Source organism: Tenrec ecaudatus, chromosome X (assembly GCF_050624435.1).
Source record: "Tenrec ecaudatus isolate mTenEca1 chromosome X, mTenEca1.hap1, whole genome shotgun sequence".
Classification (NCBI taxonomy): Eukaryota; Metazoa; Chordata; class Mammalia; order Afrosoricida; family Tenrecidae; genus Tenrec; species Tenrec ecaudatus.
Window position 1 is genome coordinate 542306 of NC_134548.1, and position 17885 is coordinate 560190.

At 62.8% G+C, this 17885-nt stretch overlaps 1 protein-coding gene across 1 annotated transcript; it reads right to left on the bottom strand.

Annotated features, from left to right (window-relative positions):
• Positions 1-8563: 8563 nt before the first annotated feature.
• On the bottom strand, positions 8564-11681 carry LOC142434216 (ADP/ATP translocase 3). The gene is made up of 4 exons (XM_075538919.1): positions 11460-11681; positions 9424-9910; positions 9056-9196; positions 8564-8970 (listed from the first exon to the last, which is right to left on the bottom strand). Exons 1-4 carry the CDS (start codon positions 11568-11570, stop codon positions 8813-8815), a joined length of 897 nt encoding a protein of 298 aa, XP_075395034.1. The 5' UTR covers positions 11571-11681; the 3' UTR covers positions 8564-8812.
• Between the last annotated feature and the right edge of the window lie 6204 nt (positions 11682-17885).

The following is a 17885-nucleotide window of genomic DNA, read 5'->3' on the forward strand; positions in this document are numbered from 1 at the left end:
ACCCAGGGGCCCGCCCACCACCGCTGACCCCAGCGTCCGGCCTTACAGAGCCCAGCGTGCCCCTCAGGAACGTCAGGGTGGACGAGAGACTCGGCAGAGTGACCTGGGACCTCGCAGGGCCCGTGGACGAGATCACATGCTCCATGACCTCCATGAACTCCCTCAAGGTAGGCGTGTCCCCCCCTCAGCGCCTGCCCCCACGGGGGGCTGGGGGGTCATGAACAAGCATTGGCTCCCTCGCCTTCAGGAGGCTGGACGTTCGAATCCAGGGCCCTGGCTCTAGGGCAGTGGTTCTCAACCTTGCTCACGCCGCCCGGCAGTGCAGATCCTCCTGTGGAGGTGACCGCCCCCCCCAACCCTCAAATTATGTTCGATTGTTCGATGCTACTTCGTCGCTGTCATTCTGCTACTGTCATGAATCGGGGACCCTGTGAAAGGGCCATTCGACCGCCCCCCAAAGGGATCGCGACCCACAAGTTGAGAACCGCGGCTCTAGGGGAAAGTTTTCCCCTCTGTCTTTCTGTCTCTCCCTCTCCTCCATCTCCACCTCTATTTCTCTTTAGCTGTCTCCCTCTCTCTGTCTCTCTCTCTGTCTCTGCTTGGCTGTCTCTCCCTCCACTTTCTCTCCTTCCCTCGGTCTCTCTGTCTCTCTCCTCCTCCTCTTCCTCTTTCCCCTTCTCTCTGCCTCTCCCTCTGTCTCTCTCCATCTCTCTGTCTCTCCCTCTCTCTCTCTGCCTCTCCCTCTGTCTCTCTCCATCTCTCTGTCTCTCCCTCTCTCTCTCTGCCTCTCCCTCTGTCTCTCTCCATCTTGGTCTCTCTCCATCTCTCCTCTCTGTCTCTCTCTTTCTCTCCCTCTGTCTCTCTCCATCTCTCTGCCTCTCCCTCTGTCTCTTTGCCTCTCTCCATCTTGCTCTCTCTCCTTCTCTCTCTCTGTCTTTCCCTCTCTCTATCTCTCTTGATCTCTCTCTCCATCTTTCTCTGTCTCCCTCTCTCTCTGTCTCTCTCCATCTCTCTATCTCTCCCTCTCTCCTCTCTGTGTATCTCTCTGTGTATCTCTCTCCGTGTCTCTCCATCTCTGGCTCCCGCAGGCACAAAACAACAACACATTCTGCCAGATTAACGCCCTCTCCTTCTGTAAAACGACCAACTACACAGTGACAGTGACCGTGCCCCGGGGCCGGCCCTTCTCCACGTGGGTCCAGTACCCTCAGCCAGGTGAGGACAGAGGCCAGAAAGCTTGCTCCTCTGTGTTTCCCTCTTCGCCCGCCAGCCTGCCCGCCGTGCACACAGGGTCTCCGGAGCTGCCATGGCGAGGGAGGGGCCCGGGGGCACAGGGGTCATCGAGGAAGAGGGGGCAGCCCCGCCCCGTCCTGCAGGGTCGCTGTGTGTGGAAATGACCGGCCACACCCGCCATCCTCCACTGCAGCTTCTCTTGTGTCTTCTCTGCGAGCCCAGGTGGAGACCCGGGGGCAGCTGCAGCCAACCTGACCTGCTGGGTCCACCAGGTGGACATTGTCGAGTGCAGCTGGGCAGTGGGCCCCGCAGCCCCCAGAGACGTGCAGTACCACCTGTTACTACACCAGCCCCGGTAGGCGTGGCCCAGGATCTGGGGAGGCGTGGCCTGGAGTCCAGAGAGGCGGGGCCCAGGATCTGGGGAGGCGTGGCCTGGAGTCCAGAGAGGCGTGGCCCAGGATCTGGGGAGGCGTGGCCTGGAGTCCAGAGAGGCGTGGCCCATGATCTGGGGAGGCGTGGCCTGGAGTCCAGAGAGGCGTGTCCCATGATCTGGGGAGGCGTGGCCTGGAGTCCAGAGAGGCGTGGCCCAGGATCTGGGGAGGTGTGGCCTGGAGTCCAGAGAGGCGTGGCCCAGGATCTGGGGAGGTGTGGCCTGGAGTCCAGAGAGGCGTGGCCCAGGATCTGGGGAGGTGTGGCCTGGAGTTCAGAGAGGCGTGACCCAGGATCTGGAGAGGCGTGGCCCAGGATCCAGGGAGGTGTGGCCCAGACTTCAGGGGCGTGGTTAGTGGTTCTGGAGGCGTGGCCTGGATCGAGGGGGCGTGGCTTAGGGCGTCCCAGAGGTCTGAGGAGCTGTGTAGGCGACAAGGACCCAGGCTCAGGGTGGGTGAGGCTCTGGGGCCCCAAGAAACGCGCCCTGGGAGTAGGGGGGTATCTTTGGGGCGCGGCCGGCCCTGCTGGGGGAGGTGTGGCCAGGGGCGTGACCAGGGGCCCCGGGAGGCATGGCTGGCCGCTCTGGATCCCCAATGGTCCTGCATGTTGTCGCGCAGCACGTACAAGGAGTGGGCCTGTCGCGATTACAGCTCAGATTCCCGAGGGGTACACACCGGCTGCCGTTTCCAGGGCATCACGGCGCTGGGCAACCTCCTCTCCCACTTCGTGGTCACCGCGGGCAGCGCCTCGAGCGCGCACATGCCCTGCGCAGAGATCTTCGCCTCACCGTCTGACATCGGTGAGTCCGTCCGCCGCCCAGGTGTCGCGGGCATTAAGTGTTCTGCTAATGACTAGGTCGGAGGTTCAAATGCACTACCCCCCCCCACCCGCCGGTCTCCCCCAGAGAGACTGAGCGCCCCGCGCGTCTCTCAGCGCTGCGAGGAGTCTCGTTCCATCGTGGAGTGGAAGATGGTCAGCAACTTCAGCTGGGACTGGATCTTCGAACTGGAGATACAGAAGGTGAGGTCACAGGGTGTGGGGGGCATTTGGGGGAGGCCCGGCCTCTGCAGTTTCTTCGTGCATCCCACGCCAAGAGCGTGAGCCAGACACACGCTGGCTGTGTGATCGCCCACCAACCGGCAGGCCTGTGACATAGTATTTCCGCAGCTGGGCTCCTAAGTGCAAGGTTCGCAGTTCGAAACCACCAGCGGCTCCGCGGGAGAGAGAGAGACAGAGCTGTCCACTCGCGCGAAGAGGGACGTCTCAGACGCCCACAGGGGCCTGCAGGGCGCTTTGAGTCCGCACCGGTGTGCTGGCAGAGGTTTTGTTTGCTCGCTTGGTTTGGGGTACGCACCTTAAGAGCCCTGCTGATGCGGCGGGTTAGGGGCTGGGCTGCTAGCTCAAGGGTCAGCTGTTTGAATCCTCTGGTCTCTCCCCGGGAGAAAACGAGGCTTTTTCTACTCGGTTAAAAAAAAAAAAACAACCACGTTGCGCGGTGCGCTGGCCACCAGCTCCCAAGGCAGCAAAGTGTTTGTTACAAATCCGTTAACGGACCTGCAGCTCGTGCACGCGCACGCGCGCCTGTCCATGAGCACGCTCGTGCACACACGTGTGCACATGTGCGCGCGCGCACGCCTGTCCATGAGTGTATGAGAAATCTGGGCGCGCAGTGGCCACACAGGCCGGCCATTCTAAGGCGTCCTCTGCAGTCCGACGTGGGGGTCGGGGAGGGGGGTTGGGTGGGGACAGGGGCTCAGACCTCGCAGGGATGTGAGGGTGGACCCCAGCGCAGCGGCCTGGTACAAGGGGGGGGACGGCCCCCGATGGCAGCCGCCTCTCAGGAAACGCAGTAAAGACAGAACAACGCTGCCTGCCCGCGTGCTGCCCAGCTGAAGCGGACTGGGGGCGGGGCTGTGGAGCGTGGGGAGGGCTGGGGGCGTGGCTGTGGAGCAGGGAGGAGGGCTGGGGGCGGGGCTGTGGAGCGTGGGGAGGGCAGGGGGCGGGGCTGTGGCGCGTGAGGAGGGTGGGGGCGGGGCTGTGGAGTGTGGGGAGGGCAGGGGGCGGGGCTGTGGAGTGTGGGGAGGGCAGGGGGCGGGGCTGAGGCGCGTGGGGAGGGCAGGGGGCGGGGCTGTGGCGCGTGAGGAGGGCAGGGGCGGGGCTGTGGCGCGTGAGGAGGGCGGGGGGCGGGGCTGTGTAACAGGGAGGGCTGGGGGCGGGGCTGTGGAGCAGGGAGGAGGGCTGGGGGCGGGGCTGTTGCACAGGCAGGAGGGCTGTGAAGGTAGGTTGTGGGCGTGGCTGTGGAGCAGGGAGGTGGGCTGGGGGCGGGGCTGTGGAGGGAGCTTGTGGGCGGGGCTGTGGAGCAGGGAGGAGGGCTGGGGGCGGGGCTGTTGCACAGGCAGGAGGGCTGTGAAGGTAGGTTGTGGGCGTGGCTGTGGAGCAGGGAGGTGGGCTGGGGGCAGGGCTGTGGAGGGAGCTTGTGGGCGGGGCTGTGGAGCAGGGAGGAGGGCAGGGGGCGGGGCTGTGAAACAGGGAGGGCTGGGAGCGGGGCTGAGGAGGGAGCTTGTGGGCGGGGCTGTGGAGCAGGGAGGAGGGCTGGGGGCGGGGCTGTGGAGAGAGGTTGTGGGCGGGGCTTGGAGTGGGGGGTGGGCTGGGGGCGGGGCTGGAGGCCCCCCACCCCATGCGGCCACTCACAGGCTTGTTTGCTGCTGTTGCAGGGCAGGAACCCCGCCCACACGGAAAGGGTGAGTTGGTGTCCTTTGTAGGGTTCTGTTCTGAGCCCCCCTCCCCCCTCCCCGATACCTGTGAATGGGACCGTGGCATCACTGGGCATCACAGACTGCACCTCTTTAACGCACGGACAGTGACACTTTCCTCCGGGGAGCGGGCGAGGGGACGGTGGCCGGCGTGGCTGGTGGTCCCCATCCGCTGACCTTGGGGTGAGTAGCAGCCCGTCCACAGCCACTGTCCCACCAGGAGTGGGGTCGCCCTGCAGGAGCGTGTCCTCGTAAGAGAGGAGAAGGGGCACAGAGAGGCCACGGCCACGGGCAGCGGAGGCAGAGGCTGGAGAGATGGGGCCACAAGCCATCTCCGGGCGGGAGCTGGCATGGCGACGTGGAAGGGCTTCTCCCTTGGGGTCCCAGGACCTCCTCGGCTGAGCTCAGCCTCCTGGTCCCCGATTGGTGAAACACTATAGATCTCCTCCATCTGAGCGACTTTGAAAGGAGCGGGGATGGAGGCGTGGTGACGTGCTGGTCAGCGGTTCAAAGCCACCAGCTGCTCCACGGGAGAAAGAGGAGACTGTGCTCTCCAAGAATCAGGGTGCTCTCCAAGAAGCAGGGGCTGCTCACTGGACGTGGTGCCTCTGTACCCCCAGGTCCCTGTGGGGAACAAGAACTGCTATGAACTGGTGAACCCCGGGGCGTACTCCCTGCGGATGAGGGTGCGGAACCGCCTGGCCGCTGTGGGGGTACCTGGCAGCAGCTGGAGCCCAGCACAGCGCTTCGGTGAGCAGAGGGCACCACCCACACCCACACCCTGAATCTGCCCGCTGGCCCGCTCCAGACCCGTCTTCTCTTGCCGGTGGACTGGCCTTTCCTTCCTCCCTGGAGGTCCTCTGGCCATGCTGGGGGTGGGCAGAGGTGGCCACACCCCGGAGGCCGGTTTCCCGGGAATGCCCCGCCATCCCCACAAGACACACGGGTGGGTTCCGGAGGAGCAGGAGCTCACAGTCTAAGGCTGACCTGGAAGCAGGGGGCCCCCTCGCCCTCGCCCTGCCCACAATGACTGAAGGTGGCCGAGCTGCAGGGCCCAGGAGGACACAGGATGCAGTCCCGGGAGGATGCAGCCGCCGCAAGATGGACAAGCGGGGCGCAGGGAGCGTGGTCAGGGGTCACAGCTGGGAGATGGGGACCGGAGCAGAGCCCAGGCTGGGGGTGGGGGGGACGACAATGTGTCCCCAGCCTGGCGGGGGTGACATGCAAGGCCTGGCATTAGATGCCGTGCTGTGGAAAGGGTTTCGGTTACATTAGACAATTACGCAAGGAGATTGCATTAGACGACACCCTGCGAGGTGGTTATGCGCGGCTACGGTCCGGAAGGTGATGACATCACGCGGTGATGATGTCACCCGTTGGCGGTGCTTGCAGCCGACTCCAGCGGAATGCACGTGGGCAGCTGCGGCGAGGAGGGTGACTAGGTGACCTTACAGGACGAAATGACATCACGGAAACTGGCGACATAGGACAGCAAACTGTTCTCCGGCTCTGCCACCTGCCTGGGTGACGCGGAAAATTGATCCCTCAACGCCCACGCAGAGCGGCGGCGTGGTTCTCTCATGGGCAGGAGCGGGGGTTTGGGGGGGCGAGCAGGGGGCAGGGCTGTTGGTTGGCTAAACCAAGGGGGGCTTCGTTGGTGGTCTGCTGGCGGAGGGACACAGCAGTGGACAGAGCCACAGTGGGGGTGGGGTGCAGGCTGCCCTGAGGCCCACTACTCGTTCTGCATCCACCACAAACCCCGTAAGACCGCTGTCCCAATCCCGGGGCCCTTGTTCACCCCAGGAAGGGGTTTTCAGGGTCTGTGTGCTGACCCATGGGGAGGGGGGTCCTGTAGTCTCTTCCCACCACCCCGACTCCCCGTAGGCTCAGCCGGCTCCTGGCAGTAGCAGCAGCCTCATTAGGAAGGGACCCCATAATACCTTGGTGACCACCCAGCGCCCTGGGAGGCCACCCTGGACACCCCAGGGCGCAACTGGAAACGCCACCCCCTTGCACCCTTCTGTGCAGAATGCCCGGAGGACCAGAGCCTGGTGGCCTGGCACATGGTTGTGTCCGGAGCACTGGGGATGCTGCTCCTGGGGGCAGTGGCCACTATGCTGTGCAGAAGGTAAGGGGGCGGAGCCTCGGGAGTGGCAGTGGGCGGGGCAGCAGGGCTTGTCCAATGGGGGAAAGGGGTCAGCGTCCTGGTGGGTGGAGTTGTGCAATGGGCGGGGCATTGGCACAGGGAGGGGCTACGCCAATAGGGTCATTGTCCTGGTGGGTGGAGCTAGTGGTGGGCGTGTCTTTGTCCGAGAGGAGGGGCTACCATAATGGGCGGGGCCAGGGAGGTCTTGCTGGCCGCTTGAGCATCTCCTCCAGGGTAGGGTTTGTGGGATGAGCCGTGTGGGGAAGGTCAGGGGCGTGGCAGGGACAGTCTTGGGGGTCCAGCCACCTGGGGTCCTGCAGGCGGAGCAGGGTTGGCCTCAGGGTCTGTGGGGAGAGTGCATTGTCCGCACCCCTCGGATGGAGGGGCGCCGGCTTCGACAGGGCAACCATAGGGGTCAGGGGAGGGGTCCCCAACCCTCCCTGCTTTATGGGGTAACAGCTCTGTAGAATGTAACCACACACACACACACACACACACACACGCATGCACACACACGCACGCGCGCGCGCGCACAGGACAGCTTCCTCCTTCAACCACCAGTAACCGGAGGTATCACGCGCGGTGACAGAGAACCGGGTGACCTAGCTGCTCCACACAGGCCTTTGGGCGCTGGCCGAACCCCCTCACCATGGAGCCAATTCTGACCCACAGCGACCCTGCAGCGCAGGGCAGAGCTGCCCCCTCCCTCGGGGTCCCTAGTCTGTCTTACTCCCTCGGAGTTGCGCCCTTGCTCAGCGCTCCCCAGGTGCGCCACCAAGGGTCCAGCGTCACTCTATCTCCACAGGTTTTCAGTGCTCCAAAAGCTGTTCCCGCCCATCCCGCGGATGACAGATCCCCTCGGGAACTTCCTGCAGGATGAGAGACTGGTGTGTGCACGCTGCCGCCCTGGGGGGGGGTGGTGGTGGGCGAGGTGACCCCAGGGAGGCCTTGTCTCCAAGCCACGGAGTCCTCAGAAGCTCAAGCACCTCCTACAGGGGGCTTTGGGGCTAAGCACCCCACTGATCTCCACTGGTGGCCCACCCCCCCCCCCACTCACGCTGACCTTGAAACCGGCAGGTGGCCTGGGAGGCGGACTTTGGAAGCTGGGAAGACTGCCCCGTGGAGCAGGTGCTGGCTGCAGGGGAGACATGCACCCCGGGGGTACAGCAGGACCCCCACACCCTGAGAAGTCCATTGCCCCACCCAACAACACATACTGCCAACCCCTCACCCACCTCCTGCAGAGGGGCTCTTGTCACGGGGATGAGCCCCATTACTGGAGACTAGGAGACCCCAAATAAAAAATATACCCAATCCCCACTGACCTACAGCAACCCTGCAAGAGTGGAGCTTCTCCATGGGTCTGAGGGCTGTCAGGCTGCACGGGAGCAGCCAGCCTCGCTGTTCCCCCAAGTCACCAGGGCGCCTTGGTGACTGTGGGGTGGGCCACCCTCCCAGCTCCCAGCTCTGGCAGACATCTGCAAGGCGCTTGGCCTCAGGTCCCTAGAAGTGCTGTGAACTGAACCACCCGGTGTTCATGGTCCCAGCTCAGGGTGGTGTAGGGAGTGTGGGGCCGGCCTGGCTGTGAGGTGCAAGGTCAGCAGTTCAAAGGCACCGGCAGGGCCTTGTGGAGAAAGCCGAGGCTGCCTGCTCTCACAGGGGTACTCAGTGGACCGCTTATTTCCAGGATCGTACACAGGTGTATGCAGAGTCCCCACAGTAACCGGCTCTGCAGGCTGGGACTTGGGTGTGCAGGACGGGATGAAGTGGGCATCACGGGAGGCCCCCGGGGAAGCCTTGGGGGGAGACCCCAGTTCAGTAGGATAAGCCTGGACCTTTACCATGCAGGACCTGGGGCGCTCTATTCCCCAGGGCATGGACCCCCATCTGTTCTACTGCAGACCACGCCCACCAATGTCCTGCTGTCTCCACTCCCCGCACCCAGTGTCCCCTGGGGTCCCCCGCTCCCTCCAGCTACAAGAACCATGCAGAAACCAGTGGCTGTCCGTGTCATGGATTTAATGTCCCGCAGGGGCAGCAGGGGCGCGGACGGACAGACAGACAGACAGACGCCCCGGCTACGGGAGGGGCTGGCGACGCTGGCAGCTGCCAGGGAGACGTGATTCTGAATAAATACTGGAGGCGGGCAGGCGGGGAGCCGGTATTGGTCAGGGGCAGCCCTGCGGCCACGCCCATGGACATGATTGGTCGGAGACTGGCGGAGGGCGGGGCGGCGCGCGGTGGGCGGGGCCTAGAGGACCTTCTTGAGCTCGTCATAGAGGACCAGCACGAAGGCCCCGCCCATGCCGCGCAGCACGTTGGACCAGGCGCCCTTGAAGAAGGCCTTGCCGCCCTCGTCCTGGAAGATCTTCCGCCAGCAGTGCAGGGTCCCCGTGTACATGATGTCCGCTGCGGGCAGAGGGCACGGTCAGGAGGGGGGCCTACGCCCTGTCCCCCTGCCCCAGGAGGGAAGGGGCTGGGGGCGACCCCTTACCTCCTTTCCTGCCGGACTGCATCATCATGCGTCTGCGCACCGTGTCGAAGGGGTAGGAGACCACGCCGGCCACGGCGGTCACCGTCTGGGCGATCATCCAGCTGACCACGATGTGCGTGTTCTTGGGGTCAGGCAGCATGCCTGCAGCGGGGAGGGGGACACGCATCAGCCTGGGGCACGGCAGGACCCCGCATCTCCCGCACCTGACAGACGGGGTGCAGACGTGCCAGGCGCACCACGCAGGGCGCACACTGGGCAGGGGATACTCAGATGGGCAGGGACGAGGGCTAAGAGAAACGGTGGGCAGGCAGATGAGGGTCTGAGGGTCTCCAGGGCTGGGGAGCACAGGGGGGCCCCGGGGCGCCCACCTTTAGCGGTGTCGTAGACGCCGAAGTAGGCGGCGCGGTAGATGATGATGCCCTGGACGGACACGTTGAAGCCCTGGTAGAGGCCGCGGATGCCGTCGGACTTGCTGATCTTGACCAGGCAGTCGCCCAGGCCCCTGAACTCGCGCTCCGTGCCCGACTTGCCGACGTCGGCGGCCAGGCGCGTGCGGGCAAAGTCCAGCGGGTAGACGAAGCACAGGGAGGTGGCCCCCGCCGCCCCGCCCGAGGCCAGGTTGCCGGCGAAGTAGCGCCAGAACTGCGTGTGCTTGTCCACGCCGCCCAGGAAGACCTGCTTGTACTTGTCCTTGAAGGCGAAGTTGAGCGCCTGCGTGGGGAAGTAGCGGATGACGTTCGCCAGGTTCCCGCGCCAGAAGGACAGCACGCCCTGCTCCCGGGGGATGCGCACGATGCAGTCGACGATGCCCTTGTACTGCTGGTCCGCCGCGATCTGCTTGCTGGCGTGCTGCACCTGCGCGTGAACACGGGGTCGGGTCATGGGTCAGCAGGACCCCGCAGGGGTGCGCTCACAGACAAGCACCCCCCCACCTCTATCTAGCACTGGGGCCCTGATCTGAAGGGGAGGTTTGGGCTCACACGGGCCTGGTCCCCAGAGGCACCGCGGAAGAAAGGCCTGCCCACCCTCCCCCCTCGGGGTTGCAGTGATGCTGGGCAGACCTGATGGGAAGGGATTCAGGTATAAGGTGTGTTTATAAGGCGGGGCCCTGGGCAGGTCTGCTCCCTGCCCGGGCAGTGGCGGGCGTCTCGGCTCTGGTCTAAGTGCAGGGCCTCCAAACTCACATGGGCACCTCCGTAATAGAACTGCTCTGGACCCTGCACCCAGAGTCCATAGCCACGTCTGCGATGTCGCCCCAAGAATCTCGGGAACCATAGTCCAGGGCCACTGGCTAAAACCCACCGGGAATTCAGGGCCCCCCACTTGTCAGCTGTGGCTCGCCGGCGGGCAATTTGGAAGTCTCTCTGTGCAGGGGTGGTGAGGTTGGGGATATCAAGGCAGGTGACCCTACAGGACAGACAGTAACTGCCCCAGAGGTCTCAAAAGCATCTTCACCCCAAAGCACCCCCTCGGGCAGGCTCACCAACCCGGGAGGAGTCTGAACCTCTGCAGAAGCAGACACCAGACCAAAGCCGTGGGCCAGTCCGACTCATGTCCTATGTCCGCATTCCCAAGCCTGAAGGTCCCGCAGGAAACGGCCTGCTCGCTCTGCCAGCAGCTGGTGGCTTGGAACCGCTCACCCTGGAGCCAGCAGCCCCTGGGCTTTGCACCTCGTACTACCGGGGCCCCGTTTCCTCCCCTGAGCCCACCTGGCTCTCGGGGCACATACAGGGCAAGGGTTTCCGAGGCCACCAGCCTGCGTAGTGCTTGGGGACACACAGAACAGATCCCGGATCTACACTGTGGCCTCAGGGAGGGGGTGCAGCTAAAATGCATCCCAAGGGGGGGTGCCTAAAAGCCGTTTTAACCCAGCTGAGCTCCGTGCAGCCTCGGTGTGAACCTGCGCCCCCCTCCCACATGCAATGGCTAGTTTCTAGGCCGGGGATCGCCAGGCCTTTCTTCCTACGCGTTTCCTTGGGAGACCCCCCAGGGCGGGGCCCGCTACAAAACCAAGAGGCTTGAAAACATGCTAAGGCGAGGTTTCTGCGCCATAAACGGTCTTGTCGCCTACTTCTCACGAGCCCCCCCCTCGGCACCCCCCGCGACTCGTTCAAAGTCACGACCCCGCGCTCTGCAGCAGATGCGCCGGCGCTTCCCGCCGCGCAGGCCCCCGGCGAGCACTGCGCATGCGCTTCCCGCCGCGCAGGCCCCCGGCGAGCACTGCGCATGCGCGCAGCCCCGCGCAGGCCCCGCCCCCTGCGGCATCGCCCCCGGAAGCCGGCGGGGCGCGGACAAAGCAGCGGCGGCCTTGCACATCCGGCGCCGGTCCTGCTGCACGTGGCCAGCCCGGCCTGGCCCCCGCGCGGCGCCCGGGGCCCAGGGGTGGCCGCTAGCGGCCATCTACCTGCAGAAGCAGCTTGACCCGCTCGATCGGGGCCACGGCCGTCTTGGAGATGGCGGCGGCGATGCCGCCCGCCAGGAAGTCCTTAGCGAAGGAGATGGCTTGGTCCGTCATGGTGCCGGAGCGGGCAGCGGCGCGGGCGGGCGGCCGGAATGCGCAGGACAGCGTCTGCAGGGTGGGCGCCGCTGGCTCCGCCGCAGCCGCCGGGACCGAAAGGACAGGGCGGCCAGCGCGCAGCCGCTAAGACGCCGAAGCCACGCCCCCTCCCCCGCCCGTCGCGCTGATTGGCCGCCGTGCCCCGGCGCCCCGCCCCGCGCTGCGTGCCGCCGCCCGGCCGAGCGCCGGGAGGAGCGCGCAGCCCCGAGGCGCCGCGCTGATTGGCCGCCCCGCTCACATGTCCCGCCCACTTCGCTCTGCTCCGCCCCGCCCCTTCCGGTTTCCCTTGGCCTTGAGGCTTGCGGAGAGCCGGGCTCGCCCATGCGCCGTGCGAGCCAGGAGAGGGGCTTCTCTGGCGGTGACCTTGTCAAGGTCATGCTGGGCCCCGATGGCTGGCAAGCGAAGGAGGCCACCGTTTCTCCTGCTCGCTCTCCCCAAGGCGTCCTGCTGCAGCCCCGTGCACGTGTGTGCATTCTCGGGGAGCGAGCCGGGTCACCCGAGGTCAGCGCTCGGACGATGGGCGGGGAGGCCCCACACCCCCTATCCATCTGGCGCCCCCGGTGCACCCTGGGCTGGGACCCTGTCCCTGATCCTTCTCCTGGCCCCCAGCCCCGAGGGTCTCTGTCTTCTGCAACCGCTGCCAGTCCAGGCCTGAGATGCGGGGTGCAGAGGTGGGCAGGGGGCGTGGGAGGAGACACACCAGCACCCCGGAAAGTGAAGCTGTGCAGGCCAAGGATTTCAGATGTTTTATTGATTGACACACGGTTGTCTCAAAGCAAGCGTGGCCCTGTAAGCACAGGCTCTCAAGTAGCCGCAGAGGGCACCCCAGGGGGTGCACGCGGGTGAAAGTGGGGACTGATGCTCGGCAGGAAGAAAACCCTAGGGGGGAAAAATTGCCACCAAATCCGTGCGGGAACTCAGCTTTATCCCACAGTGTTGCTTTTTCCACCGGCTTGGTTCCGGCCCATAGCGACCCAAACAGAAAGAAACCGCCGGGTCACCATTGCCCCTGTCCTTTCTCCCCTTGTGGAAGCCCCTGTGTCCACCCATGGTCTTCATTGCTGCCCCTGTCCTTTACCAAGAATGATGGGTGACCGATCGGGCACGCCCCTACCCCTCCTGGGCACGGAATTCCTTCTGATCATTAACCCGGGATCCAGATCGCCCTGCCCTCTGCCAGAGTCCAACGAGGAAGGATGGACAGCGGCCATCCATCAGCCAGTCCAGGGAAAGGGGCCTCCCCAGAGAGCTTGCTTCCTGTATGAATAAGAATAATCCCAGTAGGGGGGCGAATGATCATGAGTCCTGCCTGTGTTTGGGGGGAACAAAAGAGACTCCCCTTCCAATGTAATTAATGTATTAAGTCTTACGGGAGACAAAGGCCACACGGGGACATAGACACCCCCACCCTTTCATACAGTTCCTCATGGGGTGGTGACCCCCAACCATCACATTATTTTCGTTGCTACTTCATCATGGTCATGTTGCTACTGTTACGAATCGGGCGACCCCTGTGAAAGGGTCGTTTGACACCCCCCCATGGGTCGCGACCCACAGGTTGAGAACCAGTGCTGTACGGCGTCCAGACCAAGGTGGTCAGGGTCAATGATGAGGACATGGATTCTTGGCCGTGCCAACGGCCCCCACCACCTCCCTGTACCTTGCCCTGCACAGGCAAGCTCCGGTTGTTATAAATGAACGGAGACACAGAGGAAGAAGCAGCTCATGGGATGGATTCGTGAAAAACCAGAGCGCTATAGCTGGCTCAGGCACAAGGCAAGGAACGGAGCTGAGTCCTATTTATTCTTGTTCAAGTTTAGGAATCCGTGACTGGTTACATTGACTCAAATTGTCTTCCAGTCTAAACACAAATGACTTTCTCAAAACTACATTACGGAAGAAAACTAGTCACCTGGCGCTGTAAGGATACAATGTATAAAGCCAAGAACATGGACCCAGCAAGCTCCAGGAATCTCTCTCTCTCTCACACACACAGGGAATGTTTGCATTTCCTTGAGGATCAACACGATCCGTTTGCAGAATGCACTGTCTGGAATGTGCATCCTTCAAGCCTAGATTTGAATCCAAGGTCTAGCCATATTCCTGCTAGGGGCTGCCCCTCCCTGGGCTGGGCCAGAGAGGGGTGGAGGCCATCCACGCCCCAAGACCCTGCCTGAGGCCAAGGTCATCTCCATCCTGGGTGAATGGACAGCCTTCCCTGGGGGCTGCACGGACTGGGGACTCTGCAGACGGATTTGGGGCTGACTCTGCCGGCCACAGATAATTGCAAACCAGGACGGGGTGCTCAGAACTTGAACCCCAATACATTTTCCCTGCGTCAAGTCCCTAGGCTCTGACTGCTGAGGTCGGAAGGATCCTGGGCCGGTCTTGTGTTTCTGATGAGATGTCCATCTCCCAATTGGTCCTGTACCTGTCTCTGTAGACCCTCAGAGAGATGCGAGACTGGGAGCCTGCAGGCAGAGTGGGGGAGAGAGCCCCCCTCCTTTGTGTTGGGAGAGGCAGGATGGTCTGAAGGGGTGATTTCAGTCTCTGGAGCCTGACGTCAGCCCCTGGGGCAGTGCCAAGACAGTTCCTCCATGAAATGATTTTCCTTGCTACTTCTTAACTAATTTTGCTACTGTTACAAATCGTGCTGCCCCTGAGAAAGGGTCATTTGACACCCCCCCAAGGGGTCGCGACCCACAGGTTGAGAACCGCCGCCCTAAGTGGCTTCCAAAGTCGCAAACCCCAGACTCTGCTGACCTGCTGCCCGCTGACTTCCCCGCCCACTCGGTGGGAGCCCCAGCCCTGGACAGAGAGCGTGTCCAGGGTCATGATTGGACCTGAGAAATAGGACCACACCCAGAGATGGGTTCTTTCCTAACGCGGAGCCACGGACGGGCCGAGGACCCCACACCCCTCAGAACCCGGAGACCCAGGTCCTTCAACAGCCAGCCGCTCAAGCACCTGCCTGCTGGGTCAGCCCCATTTCCTTCCTTTCTGTTAGGGAGCTAGTTTAGGGACAGGGGGGGCTGTCCCTCCCATGCCTGGGAAGGCCCCCGTAGAGGAGGTTGGAAAGAAATCGGGCAGCCTTTGGACGTGTTTGGGAAGACCCGTAAGCCTGCACAGACTAGCACCCCTTAGCACAGGCGCATCCTCAAACCCAGCCTCCCCCTTGGGTCCATCACGCCGGGAGCCTAACTCAGCCAAGGAGGTAGCAATACCTTCAACCACGCCTCCCCAGCAGATTGAAATCTCTTCCCCTGCTCCCGGTCATCCGCAGGTGGATTGTGGGGTCTCTCTCCCCCGCCAGGCCGACTCCAGGCCCACAGCCTCTTGCCCACAAGCTCTTAGTGAGCCTGTAGGGTCCCCGCCCCCCAATTCTGCACCTGTGGGTGCTATTGCTCTGGCGGGGGTGGTCGGTGACTTCACTCTGCTCCGAGAGACTCAGATGCCCTGGGTGAAATGGACAAGCTCAGGACCCCCCAGTTAAGCAGAACTGTCGCTTCAAAAGGGGATCCTCCCCACGCGGAGATCAGGGTCCCCTCTGCGTGGCCAGGTCCTCTGCTTCAAGGTCACTGTGGGATGCAGGTCTGAAGAGGCCTTAGGCAATCCTAGTTTAAATGACCCCTGTTCTGCTCATCAGAGAAGCTGAAAGTCTTTCTCCCTGGGACTGCGGGTTCATGTCCTTGCACCAGGGGCGCAGCCTGGGGCCCGATCTGGGACTGGGACCATAAAACAAGGCGCATGAAACACGGCTGACTTCCGTCAATACCGCTGAGTTCTTGAAAGATGGGTTTTCGCTTGCTTGTACCCTGCTTTCTGTGTTCTGCGCTCCCCGAATAATCTAAAAGAGGCTTGGCCAGGCGGGCACTGCCGCGTGGTGGACATAGGTCCTGCAGACTGAGCTGGCCTGAGAGATAACACAGAGTCCACATAATGCTCAGTGGACATTGTAGGGGCCTTTCCCTTGAGCTCGAAACACTGGACACACTGGACCGGTTGCAACTCCACATGTGACTGCGAGGTATTGATGATGGCGGATCAATGCACCCAAAGGCATCTGCCATGGATCAGAAGCAGCCTGTGGCAGTTCCCTTTTGCCCACCCCTTGCGGTAACCGGCCGTAAGCCGTAAGGGAGGCCTTCCTTGTCCAGAGGCGTGACTGTGTCTTGGTCCAGGTTCTGACCTCATGGGTGCTCTCCTTGCATTTGTTTGGGCCGGGTGCGGACCATGCAGCCGCCTCCCCTCGGCTCTCCTGAAAGATGGCCTGCTGGACCGTGCGGCCCCTTCCCCCTGCCTCTCAGGCCAGAGCTGGACTGTGCTGTCCCTGCCTTCCCCTTATCAGCACAAACGCTCTGGGCTCAAGCCCTGTGTGTGTCCCATTGGCTCACTTCCAGGCGCGATTTCCCTGACCCAACTCGTGGGGTCTCGGAACCCGCCCGGGGCTCGAGATGCCCCCGTCCCTTTCTCTGCTCTCCCTTCCCTCCCAGGAGTTCTTTCCCTGCCTCAGTAAGATCTTTCTCAACTCCACATTCCTGGCTAAATTCTATCTCTGTTCCACACCTCCGTCTCCAACCTCTCATCTTGGTGCAGAAAAGACCGGGGACCAACAGGAGGGGCCTCCGTGCCGCCCCGGCCAGAGCCCCATCCTCCATCTCCAACCTCTCAACATTGTCGTTGGGACCGGGGTCTCCTCTGGACCCTAAGACCCCGGGCAGCCCAGCTGTGCTCTTGGCTCACTGAGAGGGCGCCCCAAAATCCTGGTGTTTGCCAGGATGGGGGGCGGGCAGGACCCCTGGTGAAGCAGAGGTGCATGGAGCTTGGATGGGGTCCTCGAGCTTGGCTTTGGGAACAAGTTGGTGCCGGAAACCAAGAGGCGCCCGAGCTGTGGGAGGCCTGGCCAGAGACACGTCTGTCGGCCTGTATGCCCGGGGTGGGGGGGTGGGGGGCAGTCACTCTCCCAGGGGCTTGCCTGGAGGTGTCCCCGGTTGAAGGTCACTGACCTGGGGAAGCTACGCAGGGGGCTCCAGGGTCAGAAGGCCCTGGACCAATCTTGTCCGTGTCCAATCGTGGTCCTCGAAAACAGACTCATGTCACCCCATGTCATTGACCCCCCAAAAGGCTAAGCAGAAACTTTAACGAAAGTCCCCTGCCCCTCCGGCCGGCCCAAGGTGATCTGGGATTTACGGTCACCATGGAATGCAGGGTTGGAACTGCCCTTCGGCCAATTCTTGTTTGAACTGCCCCTCCCTCTCCATATCATAGAGGAGCCACAGCCTTTCCCCCTCACCTGGAGGCTGGGACCATAAAACAAGGCACCTAAGACTTTGCCTAAACCTCCTCGTTTTTTTTTCCTTCTGCCAAAACCGCCGACTTCAGAGATAGATGAAGTTTTAAATTCTTTTTCCTTCTGTGTTCTGCTCACTCCCCGTGTCACAGAAAAGGCTACCTATCTATCTATCTATCTATCTATCTATCTATCTATCTATCTATCTATCCATCCATCCATCCATCCATCCATCCATCCATCCATCCATCCATCCATCCATCCATGCACCTACCTACCTACCTATCTACCTACCTATCCATTAGCTCCTGGGGAGAAAGACCAGACCGTCTGCTCCCGTGCAGACTGACCGCCTGGGAGACCCCCAGGGGCAGCTCCCCCCTGTCCTGCAGGGTCCCCGTGAGTCGGCGTCCACTTGATGGCAGTTTGTTCTTTTGGGTTTGGGTCTTCGCTCAGTGTTCTACCCCGTCCCTCCCCTCCCCGAGTCCCCCCATCAGTCCTGAGGGCAGTGCAGACCGAGTGGCAGTCTAGGGAAAGTGACCAAAAGCCGGTCCCAGCTGGTCGCAGCAGGACACTGACCGGTCACCTTGGTTTAGGTCCCTGCTCCCTCCTGTCTCTCTGGGCTGCTGCATGAGAAGCTGGAAGGGAGGACGGTGGGACACCCCCTGCACGGTGCCCCACAGCCCCCTCCCCCAGACCGCAGCTCCCCTAGTGTCTGGGGCCACTCCAGGGGCTGGGGTTGGACCAGGAGGCCCTGGCCTTGAGGCTGGGTGTCTAGAAGCGCGGGGCTCAGCTGGGCTGGGTTCCTCCCATGCTGGGGACCTGGGGTCTGCAGTGGGTGCCTGGTCTCAGGTGCTTTCCAGGGGCCGTGGTCCATCCTCCCCTGTGGGTGCCCCTGGGAGGACTAGAGACCAGACATCGCTGGGGAGGATGACAGAGGGTGAGACAGTTAAATTTATTGTGCCAACCTGGCCAATAGACAC

What these genes read in the sequence shown, in the direction of transcription:
- LOC142434216 (XM_075538919.1), bottom strand. Translation starts at nt 11,570, where the DNA reads ATGACGGACCAAGCCATCTCCTTCGCTAAGGACTTCCTGGCGGGCGGC. An exon ending in CGTCTACGACACCGCTAAAG is followed by an intron (nt 9,197 to 9,423) that starts GTGGGCGCCCCG and finishes TCCCCGCTGCAG; the next exon opens with GCATGCTGCCTGACCCCAAG. An exon ending in GCAGTCCGGCAGGAAAGGAG is followed by an intron (nt 8,971 to 9,055) that starts GTAAGGGGTCGC and finishes CTCTGCCCGCAG; the next exon opens with CGGACATCATGTACACGGGG.